Source organism: Gouania willdenowi, chromosome 2 (genome assembly GCF_900634775.1).
Source record: "Gouania willdenowi chromosome 2, fGouWil2.1, whole genome shotgun sequence".
Classification (NCBI taxonomy): domain Eukaryota; kingdom Metazoa; phylum Chordata; class Actinopteri; order Blenniiformes; family Gobiesocidae; genus Gouania; species Gouania willdenowi.
This window is the reverse complement of record NC_041045.1, coordinates 4678066-4694576: the sequence shown is the minus strand read 5'-3', so window position 1 is coordinate 4694576 and position 16511 is coordinate 4678066. Positions and strand designations below refer to the sequence as shown.

Genomic DNA, 16511 nt, shown 5'->3' with positions numbered 1-16511 from the left:
AGTTTAATTTAGTTTAGTTTAGTTTAGTTTAGTTTAGTTTAGTTTAGTTTGGTTTAATTTAGTTTTCGTTTAGTTTAGTTTAATTTAGTTTAGTTTAGTTTAGTTTAGTTTAGTTTAGTTTAGTTTAGTTTAGTTTGGTTTAATTTAGTTTAGTTTAGTTTAATTTAATTTAATTTAGTTTAGTTTAGTTTAGTTTAGTTTAGTTTAGTTTAGTTTAGTTTAGTTTGGTTTAATTTAGTTTAGTTTAATTTAATTTAATTTAATTTAATTTAATTTAATTTAATTTAGTTTAGTTTAGTTTAGTTTAGTTTAGTTTAGTTTAGTTTAATTTAATTTAATTTAATTTAATTTAGTTTAGTTTAGTTTAGTTTTTTAATGAACAGGAAGAACATTGCACTGTGTGAGACAGAAAATGGAAACTCAATATTTTATTTTTTAATTGTTGGTAATATTTTCTTTAATGTATTTCAAATCTGGACTTCCTTCTAATTCTTTTTTTTTTTTTTTTTTTTAACAGAAACCGCAACACAGTAATAATATGGAGGACCAACTCTGCCACAATTAAAAGTAAACAAATTCCTATATATGCCATAAATACATAAATCACTTTATTATTATTTTTAATATTTATTTTTGTGACAGAGTTTGTCCTCCATAATAAAGTATTTAAACATTACATCTTAAGCTGAGGCAAAAACTAATTCATGATTATGAATCCTTGTAAATAAGTCAGGTGCTCGGTCACGTGACACAGCGGGGGTTTAAACGCGCTCTCAGGTCCGCTAGTCTGACTTCAGCGTCACTGAACGAACACGCACTGGTTTCCGTTCATTCATTCACTGAGTTCTGTTGGATGGAGGCAGCTGTCTGTAGTCAGGACCCCGGACTGGAGGTTCAGAAGCTTCATGATCTGGTCCGGAAGCTCGAGCTGCAGAACGAGCAGCTCCGGACCCGCTCTACCTCTTCCTCCACTTTTGCCGGGGAGCCTGGGGACGGAGCCGGATGCTCGGTTCTGGACGAGGTGGAGCTGCTGGATCTAGATTCTCTGAGCGGCTCAGACCATTCTGAGGAAACCTGGTGAGGAGAACCTCCACACAATGTTTATTTACCTAAAAAAACCAAGTTTAAACATCAAAGTCCAAGTTTGTATGTAGGACCAAAAATGATCCTACATGGTTCACATTTTTTAAAATCATACATCATTGCAGAAAAAAGGTCTAAACTAAAAAAACAAACTGAAAAAAAAAAAAAAAAAAATGAAGGTCCAACAATGTGTGGCGCCGAACAGCAACTTTTTGCAACATTCAGCAACAAAACACTTTTCAAAAACGTATGTGAATTTTTTTTATGTTGCTTTTGATCAGATTTACACCAATATTTGTGAAATTTGTGATATTTACTTTACTTGTAAAAATATCATTGTTAAATCTAAATGTTAAATCTAAACCTAGATGTTGAATATTAAATCTAAATGTAAAATGTGACTCTATTTTTAATGCTAAATGGAAAATGTCATCATTAGTTTTAACATTTAAATGTAAAATTTGGATTTAATATTTAACATATTAAAAAATATCACAAATTTCACAAATATTGCTGTAAATCTAGTCAACATTAACACAAGAAAATTCACATAAATTTTTTAAATGTAATTTGTTGCTAAATGTTGCAAAAACAAATCTAAATGTTAAATCTAAACCTAAATGTTGAATATTAAATCTAAATCTAAAATTTTAAAATAAATGATTTATCTTAATGCTAAATGTATAATGTTTTTGTTAGTTTTAACATTTAGATCTAACATATAGCATTTAGCTTTAACAATCATATTTAAATGTAACATTTTGATTTCATATTTAACATCGACATATTTTAACAAGAAAAAAACATCTGAAACTTGTCAAATATTGCTGTAAATGTGGTCAAAATTATCACAAGAAAATTCACATACATCTTTTAAACGTGGTTTGTTGCTAAATGTTGCCAAAAAAAAAAATCTAAACATTAAATCAAATCCTAAATATTGAATATTAAATCTAAATGTAACATTTAAATATAAATGTTAAATGTTTTTTCATTAGTTTTAACATTTAGATCTAACATTTAGCATTTAGATTTAACATTCATTTTTAAATGTAACATTTAGATTTAACATTTGGATTTAATATTCAACATTGAAGTATTTTTACAAGAAAAAAATATCTCAAACTTTACAATTATTGCTGTAAATCTGGTTAAAAAAAAAAATGTTGGCGTTTATTTTAGCATGTGCAACTTTAAACCACATCCAAAAATATATATATGGCCCAAAACCAGGAAAATGGCAGCTTTAAACAGCTCCAAAAAGTTCACTCAAACATGAATATTGTACCAGTCTGGAACTGGTTTTAAACGTGGAAGAAGAATCACGACAGTTGGTTCCTTTGTCTGTTTCCAGGTTGTATGTGGCCCCGATGAGGGCTGGACTGACTCAAACCAACCCAGTTTCTCCTTTGAAGTGGTGCCGACAGATTCAGGATGAACCAAAGTCTAATCTGGATTCTCGTCGATCCCTGGCCTTCAGAGTAGAACAAGGTAAGGATTCTCTAGTTTACTGGTGAGGTGTGTCGGGATTGGTCCAAAACCAGGCTTAGGTTGTCTCAAACCAGGGCCGAACACCACACCAGATCCAAAAGAGGTCAGAAATAAGCCTGAAAAAAAAAAACCAGGCCAATAGAAGGTCCAGTTCAGGGCCAAATGTTCCTGTCAGAACTCTCTGAACTGTAATCGTCTCAAACTGTCATTTAACGTCAAACATGATGCAGGAACCAGGTTCAACATGGGTTTTATAATGGTTCTAAAGCAGAACCAAAGAAATCACAACACGAAATGGTCCAAATCCCACCAAAACCAGTTTAAACTGGGTCTTAAAGCTGTGGCTTTACGAAAATTTCCGGTAATTTTCCATGGCAACTAAAGCTTGGGAACATTTCCACAATATAAAATTTTCATCTGTATTAGTTATTAAAGTTCACTGGAAATTAGGAGTACTTTTAAATTATTGTGTCATAAACAAAACTAAAACAAAAACATAACATTTCATCTCGTGTTAAGAAATACCAGGAATTTTAAAAGTTGAAAACCTTCCATGGGAATTACAGAATTAATATTTGAGCATTATCTAAAATATTAGCATCAGTTTTATGAAAAGTACTCTTAATTTCTGGTTAATTCCAATTAATAAATCTATTTGAAATGCAATTTTTTAGTATTGGCAAAAATTCTGGGCTTAAGTTTTAGTTTTTTCTGGCTCACCCACACCATCTTTGTGCTCCCTTCCTGTCCTTGATGCTGATAATAGTCCCACACGTTATATGACCTGTTAATCCAATCACAGGCAGGTATTTTAGTCTGTTTGGGTTCTGACCGCAGAACTTGGACTAATCTAAGCTGACCCGCTTTTACTCACCAACATTTATATGTGTGTGTGTTTCTCAGTTTTAGACTCACTGTCTGATTTGTTTATAATGAGATTTACATTGTTTTCTACACAGGTTTAAAAACCAGTTCATGTGGTTTTTGGACCTGGTTCTGATCTGATTTCAGATCTGTGTGTGTGTGTGTGAATAAAGCTTTGTGTTGAGTGCTGAGCAGTTGAATAGAGACGCTCGGTGACAGACACTGCAGATGACATAACGTTTGTGTGTGTGTGTGTTACACAATTGTCTACAAATCTGAACCTAAGAATCCTGTTTTTAGTTTTTTTGTGTGTGTTTGAAGCTGTATGTTTATTAAGTGTCAACTAGAACTATTTTCTTGCTGATATATTTACAATATTTAGCAACAAAAATAATGTCATATATGATTGTTAGAAGTTGAATACATCTAAAGTTTACAATTATATCTAAATTTATAAATTTGTCGCATGCAATGCTTTATTTTATTGCTTGAAAGCTGCATATGAGATTTTGTTAAAAAGCTGTATTTATATAAGGGTGCCAAATGTTAAAATTCAGTGACTATTTTCTTTGCTGATATATTTTACAATATTTGGCTCATTTTTCTCACATTTAAGACAAAGCAAATCATGTCAAACATGTTATATGTAATTGTTTAAAAAAAAAAAAAGTAAAATGCATTTAAATCTTAGATTTACATCTACATTTTAAATGTGTCACATGCAATGTTTTATTTTGTCGCTTGAAAGCTACATGTAAGATTTAGATAATTATGACTGACAACAATATGATATTGTTTTAGGGCTGCGACCTTATCACATTAATTGCAAATGATTTATTACAGAAAAATAACGCATTAAAAAAAATAACGCAGTTAATCTATTTTTTTTGCGCTCGAAACATCACAGAACCTTTCATTTCACCGGTTCTCTGTATTTTTAGCTGTTTTGCACTGCTCAAAAAAATAAAGTTTACAAAAAAAACTGAAAAGCATGAATGCAGCTTAGTGAGGTTTAAGTTTGTGCTTTGTGAACAATGCAATCATAATATTCTTTATTCATATTGCACATTGTTAGCACTCAGTGATTAGTCTTCAATTAATTAAAAATAAAATAAATTCACGCCACTAATTTATTTTTTTTTTTTACAATTGTTTGACATAAATGTCTGTCTTGATATGAGGAAAATTAGCTGAATATTGAAAATATACTTGATATATTTCCCTCCTCAGCCTCTAGGTGGCAACGCTCCTCTTCCTCACCTGATCCTTCCAGTAGATTCACCAGTTCTCCCATCACTTCCACCAAACCCTGCTCCACTCCTCCTCAGACTGGGCGCTGGCCTGGCCGATCAGCACGTACGTCTTCTCACAGATTCATAAATCAAAGGAACGCTTTCTTACTTGGAATCTACATGTTTGAAATGCAAAATAAAACAAAAAGTAACAGTCCAGGTTATCAACAACTAGCATAAAGACAGGGGGAAAGTACATTCAAAATGCTTAAGATAATAATCCTGTATTACAGGGTCAGGACCCGATTTGACCCCAACTCAGCCCATCAATTTCAGCCCATTTGTGCTTATTTTTACAATTTTTCAGCAACTACACCAAACTTGCCATGTTTCAACCTATTTTCATCACTTTTTCTTGCCATATTTGTGCTCCTTTTAATGCATTTTTCTTTACATTACTTTCATTTCTGCCACTTCTCCATCAATGCTTTTTTTGGCAATTTTTTTTTTCCACTTTCGAGACATTTCCCGCACTCATTGACGTTTTCCACCACTTTTCCTAATGTTGACCCATTATTGTCACCTCTAGCCTCTTTTCACCATATTTCATGCTTATTTTTGCAAACTTGAAGACATTCAAGATTTTTCATGCCCATTCTTTATGATTAGTCTGCACTAATTGGTCCTACTTTTTAAATGGCATTACCCCAAATCCCCCTCCCTCCATTTCAGCCACTTTTTAGCCAATATTGACACTTTAAATCCTTTTATTACTTTTTTCATCTGTTTTTGGCCACTTTACTTTCCAATTTTAGTCATTTTTAACCCATTTTATTTCTAATTAAAACAAGGATTTACATCTTTAAGATGAGTATATACTATGGCACAAATAATAATAAACTTCCTGGATAACAGTGGATATTCAGATAAGATGAGATGAGATGACCTTTATTCGTCCCACAAAGGGGAAATATGCATTTCAGTTACATTCCATCCAAGAAACATGAATAGACAATCAAAAGAAGGCACAAACACATAACGGCGCCCCGTAGCCTTAGATGAAAAATGGAAAAGCAGGAGGAAAGGAGAGGGGGGGGAAAAGGCAGATCCTACACTATGTTCCTTTAGGGGTGCACAGTGTAGGACTAGGAAAAAAACTCCTCAGTGCATAAGTCCATGAAAAACAATTACAGCAAAAACTTGACATAGCACGTATGGTCGGGGGGGAGGGGACTTGTGGGGGGAAGGATTGCAGCTGCCCGCTGGGGGGCACGCACGTGCTGTGCCCCTCCTGCAGCCACTGCGTGGGAGGGAGAGGAGACAATGGACCATCATTTTGCTGACTTTATGGATGGACCCCAAACTCAGCCAGACTAGTCGATCCTCAATGGCAGATGTTGCACCAGCATTTGTAATCTTTGTTCTTCCTGCTCCCTTAGATCCGCCTCTTTCCTCCCCGCTCCACCCGGTCCTCCAGCGTTCCTTGAGCCCCATCAGGAAGGAAATCTCTGTGTTGGCAGGAAGAACGGCCACCTTCATTCCTCACCTGGCCAGTCGCAATAAGACCCGCATACAAACGGATCGCACTCAAAGCAAGAATAAACACACTGAATACAACTTTACTAATTACTGTTAATTGTGTTACATTTCTACAAAAAAGTTTAATTTAATATTAAAGTAAATATTTGGTAATAAAATATGTTTTCTGCTCTGAGTGAAGGCTGCAAACGGGGACGCCCCGGCCTGGGGTCGCTCTGCTCTGGGGACAGCGACCTGGGATCCTCGGAGCTGGACGACGACTCCTCGCCTCCAAGCTACAAACTGCACGACTTGACGGACGTGCAGGTGATGGCACGACTGCAGGAGGAAAGTGAGTAACACAATCGGCCCCTATAACAGAATCGTTTACCGTATTCAAATACATCTGTTTTATATTCCTTCGGTAATGTTTAGTTTTATTCAACTTTCTTAAAAATGTTTTTACTTGATTTAATGCTCAAAGGAAACCTTTTGGTGGCAGGCAGGTGTCAGACAATAGACACGTAAAAAAACGCGATATTAAAAGTTTGCAGAAAACTATGTTTTACTTACTTTACAGAACTTTTTGCCGAGTTGTGTGCGCGGAGATGATTCTTCATTGGAACACAGCTAACCGTAATGGCTAACGCTTCAAGTCTTTCAACATTCGTTGTAAATTTTCCGTTCGTTTTGCAGCTTTTGTGGCTTTTACATGTGTTTTTTTTTTTTTTTTTTTTGCCTTTGCAATTCGTGTTTTCCCATTTGCGTTTTTACATTTGCGATTTGTGTTTTTCTGCTTGCATTCACGTTTTTGCATTAGTGTTTTTCTCGTTTGCATTTCTTATTTTTTGTTGGCCTTTGTGTTTTTGTATTTGCGAAGCGGCTGACGCCTACCGGCCATCGTAAAAACTATAAAAAAAAATTTTATTATTGTTTTTAAAAATATTTTTGTGAATATCCCCCAAAAAATTCTCGTTAATTTTATAATAATAATAATAAACAATTGTTTATTATATTTAGTTAGAAAACCAGACTGAATTTAAAAAAAAAAAAAAAAAAAAGCATGACGATGCATTCAGGGACTTGATCTGTTGTTGTGCAAACGTTGACTGTGCTTTGTTTCCTGCTTTTTAATAAATTAACACTTGGCTGTAGATCTCAGAGCTCATCGCTACTCCTGCTTCATTAACCTGCAGAGGTCTGTCTGTCTGTCTGTCTCTGTCTGTTTGTCTGTGTGTGTGCTCGCTGCTCGCCCTCACCTCTCGCTCCATCAGGTCTCAGGAAGCACTTCGTCAGCGCGGCCTCGTCCGTCCAGCTCAGCGACGGCTGCCGCCTACAGGACCGAGACGACCACGCCCTCTCTCGCCCCGCCCTCCTCGCCTGCCTGCCTCACGCGCACACTTTCTGCAGCACCCGAGGGTGGCGAAAAAGCTGCAGCACCCCTCCTTCCACGCCCTCCACCCCTCCCCACCTTCCCGCTGGATTCTCCTTCCTCGCTCCGCCTCTGCCGTGCCTCTGCACAGGCAGCCTCAGAGCCGCATCAGGTGACACTCATCTATAAAGCTTGTCAGCTGTGTGATTGGTCTGAAATCTGATGTAGGCGTGGTTAGTGTACCAATAATCATACTGTGTGTGCTCGCTGAACGGTAAAGAAAACTGTTAAAACATTCTGAAATTCGAAGTAAAAACTTTAAATAGATGCAGAGCCGTCATCTGAAGTGCATTAAAATGTGGCTCCACTGAGTCACAAAAAACCCAAATAAAGCTTTCCAACTTTTAAAAAAAAACTATTAAACGAGCAGTAAACAAACCAGTAGAATAGATTAGAATAAATAACTGATCGATGGAAAAACCATTGTTGTTTGCACATGAAATGTTGTTTTTTTTTTTTTTTACCTTCTTTCTGTTCTCTCTGTTAGATAAGCTGCAGAGGAGTCTTCCCGTCCTCCTCAGAGCTTCCAGCATTCCCAGAGCTTCTGCTGCTTTGCTCCCTAACAGCCACAGCTTTGATTCCTCCTGGCTGGCTCGCCTGAAATCTTCCAGTAAGATGCCAGTTCAAAGTGGTTTCACAGAAAATTAGGATTGAAAAATATTAAATAATATTGAAAAAATTCTAATTAACAGTCCAATAAAACGTTTGAGTTTGATTTAAATTGAGTTTTCACATTTTAAAATGCCAAAAATAAAAATCAATTATCTATCCGTTTTGAATAGTGCTTGGACTTCATCGCATTATTTGTGATTAATTAATTACAAAAAATAACACACTTAAAAGAAGAATTTATATTTATTTATTTTTATTATGCTCTCCAGTCAGCACGGAACTTTTTCATTTCATTAGTTCCTGGTATACCAATAATACTGATGCACAGAGTACAACACAAGAAACAGGAGAACCTGAGGGGAAGTGCTGGCTTTTTAAAATTTTATTTTGATACACAAAAACAAATTTGTTTTACAAAATGTACAAAAAATTTGGAAAAGCATGAATATAGCTTTAAATCAATTTTAATTATTTTCACTGTTTTTATAATTTCCTGTAAAAACTAGTATATTATTTTGAAAATATCTTTCCATTTGGAAGAATAGATCGCTTGTATCATTCGTGCCCCCCCCAGGTCATCTTCACAGTCGCAGCGTGGACAGTTTCCGTCCTCTGAAGTCCTCGCACTGCGTCGGCTCCTCCGGCTTCCAATCTGCGAGCGGAGCAGGAATCTCTCTCCATCGGTTGGACGGAGGAGGTACGTCCGTCCACAGTATGTCTCGCTGCAGCCTTCCCCGCCCGTCCCCCATCAGGGCCACAAGGTCTTTGAACCGGAGCAGGACAGAACTGTCGGCACAAAGGTGATGCAGAGACTTCATCCTAGTCCGTAATATTTTCATTCTCACCACATCGTCTGATGCTGATCTTATCTTTCAGTTTCCTGACTCCTCCAAAGACCCTGTTTTCCGGCAGCGCCCTGAGAGCCTGCTACTGAAATGGTTCAGAGGAGGTCAATGCTCCTTTTGTTTGAACTTCAGGACAAAACGTTCCTCATGTCTGAGACTGTTTAAGGCGACTGCCAGATTTTATGCACTAAGCATTGTTTTTTTATGTATTTATTTATCTATTTATTATTTATTTTAATTATAACTGAGCTGTTACTTTTGCTTCTGCTGCTAAAATGCATTCACTTCCTGTTTGTTCAAGCACTTTTTGGTGATTTTTTTTTTTTTCGTCTTTTTTTTTGACTCACAAGAAATATCCACATATGTGTTTGTGCACAATGACAAAACGGTGTATTCGGTAATATTTGTTTTTTTTGGGGGGGTATAAAGCTGCACTTTGTGAGTAATTTTGTCTGAATGCACTGACACTTTTCCTTCTGTTTGCACTAAATGGCAGCATTTTAATGTGTGTGACTAACAAGCTTGAATAAAAATGAACCAGATTCATAAACTTGGCTTTCTTTTTTTGCCATCTAATCTTAAACCGTAGTTTATAAAGACAAAAGTATAACAAAATTCATTAAAATGTACAAATAAATACAAATACTTTATTTCTTCTCTACAGGGCATGTGACTAAATATATGTAATCTGTTGTCAAAAAATTACTTAAATTACTTGTTTTGTAGAATAACTTCAAATTTCTCTGCCATCACTGTCAGTGGACTTGTTTTAATCCCTGAGACGTTCTATTTAGATTTACTAATAATTTCCTGTAAATTAGCGATTTTCTTATGAGGTTTTTTTTTATTTTGTTTAATTTATTCTTTTTGGCGATTTTCTTACGTGTGAAATCTAATGAGAAAAAAAAGCCAAAGAATATCATAACTTTACGAATTTAAAAAATAAAATTAAAAAAAAAAAAAGGACTAAAGCTGACGTTTCCAAAAGGGGCGGGGCTGCAGAAAACGAATGAGGAAGTGCTGCACCCACACACACACTACGGCTTCAACATGCCCGCTAAGAAAGTCTGTATCGTTGGATCCGGTAACTGGTGAGTGTTTAACCGTCACAATCTCCGGTACACCGCACCGGGTTGCGTTCAAATGTACCCGCGTGGCTCGGAGCTCTCAGCTCCGTGCGTGAGAAAGCAAACTATACAATGCAGTGTGGACACCGGTGAAAAGACCGGGCAAGACGTGAAAAGAGGACATGTCTGGGTAAATCCGGACGTATGGTCACCCTAATATTATAAATAATATAAAAGAGAAACTGTTCCATTAGCATTAAGGCTCAAACATACTCTGCACACAGTGAACTTAAAGCGGAACGTCACATAGTGGTTTCCTGTTAAATTTCCTCAAAATTCCTACATTTCCCAGAATCCTTTCCCCACAAGCTTGCAGTTTCCTTCCCACAATCCTTTGCGCGCTGTTTACATTTTCAGTCATGGTGTCCTACTCTGACGACGTTGAAGAGGAGCTGCTCTTGTTGCTAGCTTTACAAAAGAGACAAAAATGTTTCTTCAATAGACGAAATAGGAGAGTACGCCATGTTAGTGAAGGACATGTGGAGTATGGACGAGGAAAAACACTTTCTGTACTTCTGAATGACGCGAGAAAAGATTGAGTTATCGACTGGGCACATCAGCTGTGTCTGCAATAGTTTCCGAGGTGAGTAATGGAAAATATTTCACTCATATGTTGACCTGATTTAGATTTTATGATATGCTGTGGGGCAGATCAGCTGACTCAGCACATAATGCAGCGTACAGTTTTCCCCATGTCCTTCTGAATGAAAATGATTCATCACAACAAATTGGTTATGAATAACCTGTACGTATATGACAATAAAGGCTATTTATTATTATTATGTGCTAGTATCATATGACTTGCCTCTCTGGGAACATTACACTAGTGGGTCGTCTTCTGATCGAGAGGTTGGGGGTTCGATCCCAGTACCTGACTATGTGTCGAAGTGTCCTTGGGCAAGACACTGAACCCTAAGTTGCTCTCAGTGGTCGACTAGCGCCCTGCATGGCAGTCCTGTCCCACTGGTGTGTGAATGTGAGAGTGAATGGGTGAATGAGCTGTTATGTAACACGCTTTTAGACTGCTTCAGTGTGGTGATAAAGCGCTATATATAATATAAAGTCCATTTACCATTTAATGCAGGTCGATGCATGCCGAGCAGTGTTTTGTTTATTTGTTAGGAATGAGTTTGATCGTCTTTCCTCAGGGGTTCGGCCATCGCTAAAATCATCGGCCACAATGTGCGAGCGTCCAACCGCTTCGACCCTGTGGTCAACATGTGGGTCTACGAGGAGATGATTGACGGCCGCAAGCTTACGGAGATCATCAACACGGAGCACGAGAACGTCAAATACCTGCCTAACCACAAACTGCCTGCCAACGTGGTGAGGAATCACTTTTTGACTCCAAAAATGCCATTATTCCGTTTGCCCTCACTTTTCTCTGCTTCTAACTGAAACCAATAAGTGGAATGAAAAGTCAAACCTCCTCACTCCCAGGTAGCCATTCCTGAGCTTGTGGATGCGGTAAAGGGAGCGAAGGTCCTCGTCTTCGTTGTTCCACATCAGTTCATCGCGAAACTATGCGATCAGATGAAGAACCACCTCGGTGAGGGAACCATCGGCATCTCCCTCATCAAAGTAAGCTCCGCCTCTTCTCCTCCGCTGTCTTTGTTTCCTGCCGCTCATCGCTCGTTTTTGTCACTCAGGGAATCAGCGAAGGACCCGACGGACTAAAGCTGGTATCCGACATTATCCGAGAGAAGCTGGAGCTGGACGTGAGCGTCCTGATGGGAGCGAACATTGCCAACGAGGTGGCAGAGGAGAAGTTCTGTGAGAGCACCATCGGTCAGTGGTTTGAGATAACAGCAGTGCTTTAAAGGAGTTACAACTTATTAATTATGAAACATACAAACATTGAATTTCCTCCACATTTGGTGTTTGGAATAAAATCCCAAGTGGAAATTGTTCCAATAATAATTACTAAACATATCTATAGAGAAAATGTGAGAATGTTGCATAAACAAACTCTAGAGAAATTAATGAAAAAAATATTCCCCTAAAATTGTATTTTGGGCAGAATCACCTGGGGAATTACGTAAGAAAAATTATAAAGTATGAAAATACAGCTGTGTCCTTTGATGTACGCAGGTTGGCTTTAAAATGGAAATATGCGTGAATCCTCAATAGAAATGAACGGAAAAATTTTATCCATAAAAAAGAATGTTTTGGGCGGAGTCACCTGGGGAATTACGTAAGAAAAATAATATCATACGAAAATACACCCGTGTCCTTTGATGTCCGCAGGTTGGCTTTGAAGTGGAAATCTGCGTGAATCCTCAATAGAAATGAATAGAAAAATATTAAACCCTAAAAATATAATTTGGGCGGAGTCACCTGGGGAATACGTAAGAATAATAACATACGACGATGCAGCTGTGTCTTTTGATGTAAGCAGGTTGGCTTTGAAGTGGAAATCTGCAAAAATGCTCAATAGAAATGAATGGAGATCATGAAGGATCTCTGAGTGTTTTGATTTGTTCTTAATAATCAAACAGGAGCCAGAAACGAGGCCAACGGTCAGATCTTTAAGGAGCTGCTGCAGACTCCCAACTTCCGGATCACCGTGGTAATGGACAGCGACACGGTGGAACTGTGTGGAGCCCTAAAGGTGGGAACATTTAACACACCTAGCAGCGCTTCGTTAGCATTAGCAGGTGGTGACCTTCTCCATTCTCGCTGCCGACAGAACATTGTGGCGGTTGCCGCCGGATTCTCCGACGGCTTCGGTTTGGGTGACAACACCAAGGCGGCGGTGATCCGGCTGGGAATGATGGAGATGGTGGCCTTCGCTCGGCTCTTCCTCGGCGAGTCGGTGTGCTCGGAGACGTTCCTGGAGAGCTGCGGCGTCGCTGACCTCATCACCACCTGCTACGGAGGACGAAACCGACGGGTGGCAGAAGCCTTCGTCAAGACCTCAAAGGTCACACATGAGCACACATGCAGCAACACACAAAACATAATCAAAATGCATGCAAAATGGAAGCAGATGTACAAAAACAACACATTGGCACAACAGAAATACACAAAGACTACAAAAACCAGCAAAACAGCAACAAATATACCAAAAATAAACAATTGGACAACAATTCCCAGAGAACTGAAAAGTTTATATTTCCCGCACCACAAAAAGATGTGAAAAATGACAGAAACAACACAATATACAATTACAGTAAAAAAAATGACTCCAAGAAGACACAAAAGGAAAACAAAAATACACATAAAACCCACATAATGACGACAAAAGTACAGCAAAGATAGAATAAGGACAAGGAAACATAAATACACAAAACAACAAAACATACAACATATCAGCAAAAACAATTATCAGTGGAATGGAAAATGACATTTTTATCACAGATTTTAATTTTCTTTATTTTACATCACCATGACAACAGCCACAGTATGTCCTTTAATGTAAAGCAGGTTGGCTTTGAAGTGGAACTCTGCATAAATCCCCATTAGAAATTAATGGAAAAATCTTATACCTAATTATATATATATAAAAATTGATAAAAAAGTAAAAACTTAGAAAGTTGTCAGAAGACGTCATAGATCTGCCGAACTTTCCAAAACATGTTTTGATCATTTTTGCCATATTTTTACTCCTTGCAATGCATTTTGCTACATTACTCCCATTCCTGCTACTTCTCCATCAAATTTCAATGCCTTTTATGTAATTTTTTTTCCACTTTATAGGCATTCTTAGCACTTATAAGCCCTTTCCACCACATATGTTATGCCATTATTATCACTTTTAACATCTTTGCACCATACAGTATTTTATGCTTATTTTAATCACATTCACACTTTGTCATGTCCATTATTATTTGCCAGTTTAAACTAATTGTTCCTACTTTTTAAACTCTCCCTTCCCCCATTTCAGCCACTTTTAAGCCAATATTGACATTTTGAACCCTTTTTACCACTTTTTCTGTCTGTTTTTGACCACTCTAATTTGCAACTTTTAACTAACTTCTGTTTTCACTTTTAACCCATTTTATTTCTGATTAAAATAAGGATTTTAAGAATCTTTAAAATGACTATATACTATTTTCACGGCTGTTCTTTACATCTGTGTGCAGTCCATCACTGAGCTTGAAGCAGAAATGCTGAATGGACAGAAGCTCCAGGGCCCTCAGACCTCAGCAGACGTCTACAACGTCCTCCAGAAGAAGGACATGGTCAATAAGTGAGTTCTGATACGACGACGAAACGGCGCGGGGAAATGTTGGTTAGCACTAACGGACTCTGTGGTTCTGTCTCATACAGGTTCCCTCTGTTCGCCGCCGTCTATCAGATCTGCTTCGAGGGCCGACTCGCCAAAGAGATCATCACATGTCTGCAGAACCACCCCGAACACATGTAGAAACATACACTTACATCATTACTGGTGCTGCTACTACCAGCAGGAGGCGGAAGAGGGCCCCAGAGATTCAAGGCAGCTCTTTAATGGGTGTGGGGTGATACTAAAACCTGGAAACACCTGGAGACATTTCAGAGTAAATGTGACCCCGTAATATCTACAAGTTTATCACTGTACCAGTTGTTAAAGCTACTATATTTACCACTGAGAAAATATTTGTTCCTGGTTATTGTTTTCCAGAGTTCTATAGAGCTTTATTTACCAGCGATGAGTTCCTACTAACACTTGGAAGCCAATTAATATTAATTACATTTTTTTTATTGAAGTCATAGTACAAACCAATTCACATGATCCAACCAGCTGATAGTGTGTGTCACAAGTAATCACATTACAAAAGACACATCTGACTTCTTTTTAATGATGTTTTAAATATGTTTTGTAACATTGTTTTTCAGTATTAGAAAAGTTAAATTTGTATTTAATTTTTTCTATTATTGTCATTGTTTTTTACGGTTGCCTCATTCAGATGCACGTATATGTTCATAACAGGAACTATGCAAAGTAATAAAATAACATTTATTAACTTGTATCTACTTTATATTTGCAAGTTCAAAAGAAAAAAATTCAACTTTTTCTAATAATAAAAACAATGTTATAAAAATATCTTTAAAATATCTTACTATATACGAAGATTTAAATAAAATAATTGGTTTCCAAGTGTTGGTAGGAACTAATTAAATAAATAAAACTCCGGAAAACCATAACCAGGAATAAATATTAGCTCCCTGGTAAAGATAGTAGCTTATACAATGATAAACTTGGTAATATTACTTGACTGCATTTATTCTATTTACGAAATGTTTTAGAATTTTAGTATCACCTCTTTATGTGCTGTATTTTCTTACCTTTGCGATCAGTTTTAGTCTTTTCTGTTTATTAGTTTTTTGAATAATCAAGTGGATTTCTAACTCTTTTTTGTAAACCTCAGGTTTAATATTTTTTTTGTGTGGATGTGTTTCATATCAGAGTATGTGTTTTGACGAATAAAAATGAATGATTAACAAATAAAGTGTCTAATTAATAAGATTTGAATGATACGTTTCGTGTTTTGGACAAAAGGGGGCGCTGCACACACACCTACACCTGTAACCACAGTAATTAAGATATCAGGATCTGCACTTATTGTTCATTGAATTTTATGACCCATTTTTAATTTTTTTGTGGAATAACTTGTGAAAAAATTGAAGGGTTTTGGGAAAACTATGCGTTCACGCAACAATATGAGATGAAAAGAAAAATCCACCACAAGAACACTAGCTAAGCTGTCAAATGCTAAAGATGCGGGTTAGCATTTGAAGCTAACCTAGCCACAGCGGGAGGGCCTGCAGGCTGCAGCCGGGAATGGAGCGAACTGACCCAGGCCTTGTGCTAAGGAAAACCCGGTAGGTGTTGACAGCTCCACGTAACACGTACGTGATTATTAAATTATGTATATTACACATGTACATGGCTAAATGGGTACATTTAGATATTCGTTTTAAAACAATAACTAAAGCTCTTGTGGTAAAACATTTAAATATGACAAAGTGAGATTAAAGTCCAAACTATTACTAACTAATGGTTTGTCTGCATCATTAGTTAATTTTCAGAATGTGAGTAGTAGACCTTGGTAATATATCGAGATTTTTTGCAATATGGAAAATTACAATATTGCCTATATCAATGTATCTTTATTTTATAGCTTATATTGTATGAAAAACCCCGGGACTCAAGGATTCTTTCTTCTGCTGCCGTGGGTTCGAATCCCACTTTTGACATATATATTTTTTTCATTTTAACATATTTACCACGGCAAATTCCACCTTTAAAAATACATATATGACAAAAATAAAAATTTTAGGGTATTTCCTGGGTTAGGGATGGGTTTAGGGTTACGGCTAA

The 16511-nt window shown here is 37.0% G+C and overlaps 2 protein-coding genes across 3 annotated transcripts; both read left to right on the top strand.

The window, feature by feature from the left end:
• Positions 1 to 810: 810 nt before the first annotated feature.
• Positions 811 to 9493, top strand: LOC114476948 (SLAIN motif-containing protein 1-like). The gene is made up of 9 exons (XM_028468971.1): positions 811 to 1077; positions 2438 to 2574; positions 4669 to 4794; positions 6110 to 6262; positions 6391 to 6540; positions 7463 to 7732; positions 8108 to 8230; positions 8807 to 9032; positions 9109 to 9493. The coding sequence occupies exons 1-9, from the start codon at positions 854 to 856 to the stop codon at positions 9164 to 9166; spliced, it is 1467 nt and encodes a 488-aa protein (XP_028324772.1). The 5' UTR covers positions 811 to 853; the 3' UTR covers positions 9167 to 9493.
• Positions 9494 to 10042: 549 nt separating this feature from the next.
• Positions 10043 to 15656, top strand: LOC114477021 (glycerol-3-phosphate dehydrogenase 1-like protein). 2 transcript variants are annotated; one of them, XM_028469062.1, is made up of 8 exons: positions 10043 to 10168; positions 11353 to 11530; positions 11645 to 11785; positions 11854 to 11992; positions 12703 to 12815; positions 12894 to 13127; positions 14290 to 14396; positions 14477 to 15656. In XM_028469062.1, exons 1-8 carry the CDS (start codon positions 10128 to 10130, stop codon positions 14571 to 14573), a joined length of 1050 nt encoding a protein of 349 aa, XP_028324863.1. In that variant the 5' UTR covers positions 10043 to 10127; the 3' UTR covers positions 14574 to 15656. The 2 variants fall into 2 exon arrangements, with proteins under 2 accessions (XP_028324863.1, XP_028324870.1); XM_028469069.1 differs by lacking the exon at positions 10043 to 10168 and adding an exon at positions 10537 to 10787.
• Positions 15657 to 16511: the final 855 nt, after the last annotated feature.